The sequence below is a fragment of the Amaranthus tricolor genome, chromosome 3 (genome assembly GCF_026212465.1).
Source record: "Amaranthus tricolor cultivar Red isolate AtriRed21 chromosome 3, ASM2621246v1, whole genome shotgun sequence".
NCBI lineage: Eukaryota > Viridiplantae > Streptophyta > Magnoliopsida > Caryophyllales > Amaranthaceae > Amaranthus > Amaranthus tricolor.
The window spans coordinates 36,725,594-36,732,597 of NC_080049.1; the positions used below are offsets into that span (position 1 = coordinate 36,725,594).

Consider the following 7,004-nt stretch of genomic DNA (forward strand, 5'->3'; position numbering starts at 1 on the left):
CGCATAAAGGAGGATGTTTCTAGTCGTTGTGGTTCTCCCCTCACCTCACCCTTCATGCGTGGGGCTAAATGTCATGGTACTGTTTTTTTTAATTAATTTATTTATTTATTAATTAAACATCATATTACTAAAATACCCCTTGACCTTTCCGGATCGACTTTGACTTTTGGTCAATGGGCTTTCTGCTGAACTTCCCATCTTCCTTGGAAGGCTCATGGCATCTTACCTTCAGAAATACTTAACTTCCCTGTCATCTATCTTCTTTGGCCATCCTCCTTTTTAGTTGAATAACTGCCCACCACCTTCCACTCTTCAGTCATGCTTGGCTCTCCTTGTTTCAAGAGAATAACTGTCCACTCTTCCCATGACCAGTCCACCTCCCACTACTCCCACTACTCCCATGATCTTCCACCTTTCCTCTCTGAAGTAACTTTCCCCTTCAATATTATAAATAGGGACAACCATCAGAGGGGAAGGGACATCTAAAAAAACAGCTTTTCCTAGTATCCTTGCTTACACTACCTCCTCAAGCCTTCCCAACCACTAGCACTAGAACAAGCAATCTCAATCCCGACCTTCCTTCTTGTATTCATTCTATAATCTGTCATTCATTAATTTCCGATTTACGTTCTAACTTGAGCGTCGGAAGGGTTTTCCGGGAGATCACCCCCCGGACAAGGCTAACGTTATCTTGCAGGAATTCAGGTCACCTCCTATCATAAGTCGCTTCTCTTGATCACACTTCTACTTGTCTCCAGGTATTTCAAGCGTATCCCACTTCCTCGTTTCATCACCGAAACAAGTAAATTAAATGGGAAAGGATAACGAACCTGCAATTATTCTGCCAAATAAACTCTCCTTTTTCAAATCATTAATTAAAGTGTCTAACTTCATTTTGAATGCGCGACAAAGAATATTTGGTCGATCTTCTGCATGTATTCCTCTTGTGTTCACAACGCGTGTAATCTTTGGCTACTTGGGATTGCATGTGAATGTAATAAACAAATCTGAAAAGTCGTATGTTTTGCAAATTCCCATGGCATCATGGTATATGTCGGTCATGTATCTTGGACCGCCAATGTATGTGGAGGGCAATATAATACGCCTCCCGTGTGTTTGTGACGAACTATCTGGTATAGTGATAAGTGCAATTATTTGCACTTATCTATATCATTTTATACTCCTTATTGATAGTTGTTGTTAGTAATTTTGTACTTATTTTGAAGATTTATACTACTATATCCATTTTGGTTATTCATTTTGATTTTGAGTGGTTTTGATTGTTTTAAGCATAATTCTTATGGTTTTAATTCTTATGGTTTTAATGATGAAGGAGTTTACTAAGAAGATTTTGGCTCGTTTGAAGATGGTTATAAAGAAGATGGGCAAAAGAGTAGAAAAGTGTTTATAATGTAAAAGTTTTAAGGTGAAATTTGATACATGTTCACTCTTTTGGTCATAACGTTTAATAGGAATATTTTATTCATGCAAGGTTTGCGGGTTTGAAAACTAGACTTCAAAAGCTTTTCAACGATATATTATATGACCAATTTCAACAATCAAGCAAGAAATAGCGACTGTTTGAAGTTTGCTGCAATTTTCAGCAGCAATGAAAGCCGACTCGGCGGCCTTTTTTGAAACCAAAAATGTGGTTTTTGTCAACATCAGAAGCCGACTCGGCTTCGGGTCATAGGGATGGCCGGCGAGTCTTCGTTTTCTCCTGGAATTCCGCACCTACAGTATCTTCCCACTACTTTAATGATTTAATTTATTTTAGTTTTATTTTAATATCAGATTTCGGTTATTTCTTTTCGAAATTTTACCCAAAATAGCTTTTAGTTTAAATAGGGTAGTTTTATTTTCAAATTTGAGTTAAGTCTTAATTTATATTTTTATGCCCTAATTTTCTAGTTTTGAGTTCTTAGTCTACAAACTCAGTTTTTATGTTCTTCATTGCTACTTTTATTTATTTTCATGCAATTCATGTTTATTTACATTCTAATTCGTAAGTATCGTTATTTTGCTCTTCAATCATTTATTTAATTGCCTTTAATTATTTATTTACATTATGTTTAGTATTATAATTAGGGTTTTTGTTATTGTTGACATGTTCATCATTATGTCTAGTGAGTAGATTTTCTTTCTAGGATTGAGGGTTTGACCCTAATTTGATCAATGTAATGATTTTATTTGATTAATTGTATGAAATTTGAATCTATGGTTGAATCTATGTTTAATGAACTTTAGTTTAAATATCTTTATTAACCTTTTCAATATAACAGAAGTTTGAGATTATGATTGATTTAGGATTAAGGTATATTTTTGTTAAATTCATACTAGTTTAGCCAATAAAACGAAAGTTTGAGGATTAATATTAGTAAGGTCTTAAATATTAAGTATTCTGATTCACATGTCTTATTATGTATCCTGATTTGTTGTGGTGTTACAAGAGTTACTTCCGAGGAGGTTTAAAGAAATGAGTTTAATTTGTAACTCAATTTCTTGTTAGATGCACATCTCGTCTTCTTTTCCCGTTACTTTTCTATGGTTATAATATTCTCTTTTAACTTTTTTTATCCAAAAATTATACGAAGTATAATCGGTGTTCGACCTCCATCATAGCATATGTTATGTTGCACCTTCTAATTGTTGCAGGAGAACCTCAATCTGAACTTTTTTGTTAAAATTAACTTTCAGGTGTGACTAACATGTATCATTGTCATCGTCTGATGGCTAATATTACAATTTAGAAAGTAAAATATTGTGATAGTTTAATGGCAAATTTGGAAACTGACTGCCCATTTCTAATATTGCATTGTAGGGCATGGATAGAGAGTACACAACACAAGTTTGAAGACACATGGCAAGAGCAACTGTAACAACTCGACTTACCGTTGACTGAGTAAACAGGGTCATCACGGGTTCATTTTCCAAGAAACTGAAATCACACTTTCAAAACTCGAGCAAAGGGGTCACAAGCTTTTTAACATGACTAATTCAGCTAAATCTCAAAATAAATATCTAACTAAAACACAAGATAATCATACAATTCTCTACAAGTCCATTACAACCAACACAATCAAATCTAATATACATTTATCCAAAATTCTAATACAAATCTACAAATTCCTACGTGCTCAGCTCAATATACATCCTTGAAACGCTATTCAACACCGCTAACCCATCGTTCCCGACCGATTCCGATCTGTGATCAAACTAAAAGATGGAAACAATAGAGGGTCAGATTAAACTGAATGAGAAGTAACAATCCAAAACAATAAAACACAGTAATTCAAATCATAGGTTTAAAAGCAACATCAGTTCCCTAGATCTATGTGCGCACAGGGAGTCTAGTTTGAGAGGTGCCCCATAGCTCTAGGGCTATGTCGCTCTCGGGTGAAGCTAGTCAATATCTGAATGACAATTCGCTTCAAAACAGGGAGCAGGGAACAATGTTTCTCAACTCCGTCAATGACCAGCTCGCAAGCCCGATCCATTCACCATATCATAATATCAACATAAGCATTCACAACAACATTTGTGTCAACAATTTCCAATTTCAAAACAGCTTTAGTAAAAAGTTTATTTTTAAGAATGTAGTCTGGCCAAACCCCTTTTAGGGACTGTTACTACTCACCGACAACGTAGCTTTAAGGACTCGAGTCTGGCCCTCAGCTATCAACTAGAAGGGTTCTTCGATGATAACGTCTCCTGGAGCATAACAAAGTCACAATATCACTAAAGAGCATTCGATACTACTATACTAGCAAATAACTTATTACATCTCAACATCGCCTATTTATACCAATTAATATAATACTCATTCTTTTCAAGATGGTCCAATTATCCAATTAGCACAACAATAAAGATTTTACTCACCACTAATGAGTCCACAAGAACCGTTTAATTCATTCCAAGACATCAAATTATTAAATATTTTGCCATTAACACTCCTAATTCCTATAGTAATCAAACATCACATTTCCACTATACTAGCAATCATTACAAGGTCAACTACTTTTAATTGAGCAACTTATAAAATGCATCTCAAATGTTTAACTTCATAAGTTTTTTTTTTTTTTTTTTTATGATTGAAAAGATTAATTTGGTAAGAGCATGTCAATTGAATGTAATAAAGAAATGGTAATCCAATTGCATATATCCAAAAGATGCGGCTAACAGGATGAAATAACAAAATTAACAAAAGAAACTTGACTACCTTCTTGCCGTATACTAGGACGTGCCGAAAGAAGAGAGAGCAAGAAGGCACGGTTCTTCGAAAATGCTCAAGAAGGTTGGGTGACATTCATGGTGCAGCTGTTGGGTTCAAAGAAATCAGATGAATTGAGAGGGAGAGAAGGGTTAGATCGAAATTTCATGATCAGAAATTATAGAATTGAAATTCAGAGAAAGACGGGATTATACCTGTTATTATTTTGTTCGTTATTTCCGAAAATCAAGGAACCAGATGGAACAAAGATGATTGTTGGCTTCGAAATGGTTGGCTTCGATTATCGTTGAAATTCGAAGTCAAAGGAACCATGGAAAGAGGATTTGTTCATGTATAGAAGTATTTAGCAAGAAAATAAGAAATTTCAGCCCTAATACCAGAGAAAATGTCGAAAAGAAGAGGAAAGAATCGATTCACTTGAGTTCGAACATTTGAGAACGAAGATGATTGAAGGTTTTTGGTTGCCTTACTTTCAAACTCTTGCTGGGTTAATCGAAAAGGAGAAGGAGAAATGTTTGGGGTAATATATATATATATATATATATATATATATATATATATATATATATATATATATATATATATATATATATATATATATATATTATTGATTTTTTTTATTTTAAAAGAAAAGGAAAAGGAGAAAAATTAATGGGTGGAATTTTTATTTGCTTAAATAGATCCTATTGAACTCCTTTCTAATAAGATTATTAAATAATGGTTCCCAAGGTAACTTTGAAATAGAGCTTTTATCCTACTTGAACTCTTTTTCACTTGTTATTTATTTACATTTAATAAAATTATTACTTTTGAGCAACAATTTTATAATATCAAAACTCTTTTCTAATAGATTTATTTCCTTAGAAATAATAATTTATCATCATATTATATAACAGTAAAATCTTAACATAATTTTTTACCTTTGGGAGTAGTGGTTGGGTATCCCCCTGTACATACACTTGTGCGTTTCCTTGGAAGCCTAAACAATTTGCCATTGAGCTGGATAAGCGCAGCACAGAAAGAGAAAAGTTAGTAAAGGAAAAAAAAACAGAGGAAATGGCTTGGAGTAAAGCTTTTACTTTATCTCTTCATCCATCCAAATCGAATAATTCCTCAATCTTCATTACAACCCCCTTTTTCAGTCCTTCATATTCACCCTTTTCTTCTTGTTCTTCCACACTTCTGGGTATTAATACTTGTAATTCAAACTCAAAGCTAGTTGCATTTAATCTCCCCTTACAAAAAACCCTTCAATCTTCATCAAATTTCATTTGTAAGGCAGCTGAGTACAAATTTCCTGACCCAATTCCTGAATTTGCTGAATCTGTAAGTTCATGATACTTTCAATTTATTTTTTGGGTTAATTTTTTGTTTTGTATTTTCTGCCCATTTTTAATTTTTCAGATTGTTTGGTTGGAAAGTAGGAAACAGAGAAGTTTAAGACACATCTGGTGAAGAAGTTATCAAAGAAAGATGTTTATGGGGATGGATTGGATGAAGTTGTGAGCATTTGTACTGAGGTAATGAAGCATATAAATCATCCCAATCTTGATTGTTCAGCTCATGTTACCCATTTACTATACTTTTCAATGGACTAAAATTCATAAAGTTATTCAATTTTTTGTGATTAAGATTTTGGTATTGTTGTATTAGTGTAAAACCAATTCTTTTGTGTATTTATTTAAGGTTGTACAAAATTGGCCTGTTGGTACAAGATGCTAGGCAACTTTTCGCCTTATTTTTAAGGGGCCGAAGGTTATAATTCTTTGATTTTGGATTATTATAGACTATATTATAATGACTCCAAACCTTTGCCTCTGGGCAGAGACGCTTTGGGATGATGATGATATTATAATGACTTCTTGAATCATGTGCGCTGCTTAGATGATATTTGCTGCTAAGGGTAAATCGGAAATAACCTCTTTGTTAAACGAACAAGGGTAAGGTTTTGTACAACCGGCTCTTCCAAATGGCCAAACCCTCTATAGATGAGAGCCAGTTATTGACATTGGGGAACGATGTTGTTGAATGTTGATGAGTTTTAAAATAAAAAATAATGAATGGTATTGCTTGAAATTGTTTTCAAATCTAGTTTATGTATGATCCACTGGGGGTAATTTGAAACACCAACTGAGATATTCTATTGAATTACATAATTTGTAAATTCTCTTAATAGTTCTTAAATAAACTTATAAGTATATTCTTATAATTTCCGTTGATCCATCAATTTATTTGAAAGAATAATGTGCTCATACTGAGTAAACACTAAGCTGTTGGATTCTCGACAGATCTTCGAAAACTTTCTGCATACCGAATATGGTGGGCCAGGCACTTTGCTAGTACTCCCTTTTATTGACATGGCTGACACTCTGAATGAGCGCGGGTTACCTGGGGGACCTCAAGCTGCACGAGTTGCTGTCAAATGGGCTCAAGAAAATGTAGACAAAGATTGGAAAGAATGGACTGGTAGCAAGTAGAGACATGTCAACAAGAGAATTTTGATGTTTTTAGATAATATCTAAGTACATCATCTTGAAAAATTTTAATTTCTTGATAGGGAACCAGCAGAAAGACAACTTCTATTGCTGTAAGTTGTAGTTCATTAGGTCATCCAGAAGATTCGAGCAATTCGTAGAGATCCATATGATGGTTGAATAAATGTGGCGTGGTTAGACTGTTGGCTGATAAATTTTTTCTATGGAACATGGAATATGTCATGATAGAGTGACCGTCTGTCACAGATTCATGATGTCTGGTTCAGGTTTCTGAAAAT

At 34.0% G+C, this 7,004-nt stretch overlaps 1 protein-coding gene and 1 long non-coding RNA gene across 3 annotated transcripts; one reads left to right on the forward strand and one right to left on the reverse strand.

Moving 5' to 3' along the window:
• Positions 1-3,078: 3,078 nt before the first annotated feature.
• LOC130807585 (uncharacterized) lies at positions 3,079-5,254 on the reverse strand. Of its 2 annotated transcripts, none has more exons than XR_009040622.1 (4): positions 5,152-5,254; positions 4,220-4,317; positions 3,638-3,711; positions 3,079-3,216 (listed from the first exon to the last, which is right to left on the reverse strand). It is a non-coding gene; the product is annotated as an uncharacterized LOC130807585 (long non-coding RNA). The 2 variants fall into 2 exon arrangements; XR_009040621.1 differs by lacking the exon at positions 5,152-5,254 and adding an exon at positions 4,426-4,745.
• On the forward strand, positions 5,155-7,003 carry LOC130807582 (protein PLASTID REDOX INSENSITIVE 2, chloroplastic). Its single transcript, XM_057672850.1, has 3 exons — positions 5,155-5,557; positions 5,656-5,751; positions 6,520-7,003. The coding sequence occupies exons 1-3, from the start codon at positions 5,288-5,290 to the stop codon at positions 6,706-6,708; spliced, it is 555 nt and encodes a 184-aa protein (XP_057528833.1). The 5' UTR covers positions 5,155-5,287; the 3' UTR covers positions 6,709-7,003.
• Position 7,004: the final 1 nt, after the last annotated feature.

Coding starts and splice junctions, on each gene's coding strand:
- LOC130807582 (XM_057672850.1), top strand. CDS start 5,288: ATGGCTTGGAGTAAAGCTTTTACTTTATCTCTTCATCCATCCAAATCG. Junction 5,558..5,655: donor TTCCTGAATTTGCTGAATCT/GTAAGTTCATGA, acceptor GTTGGAAAGTAG/GAAACAGAGAAGTTTAAGAC. Junction 5,752..6,519: donor TTGTGAGCATTTGTACTGAG/GTAATGAAGCAT, acceptor GATTCTCGACAG/ATCTTCGAAAACTTTCTGCA.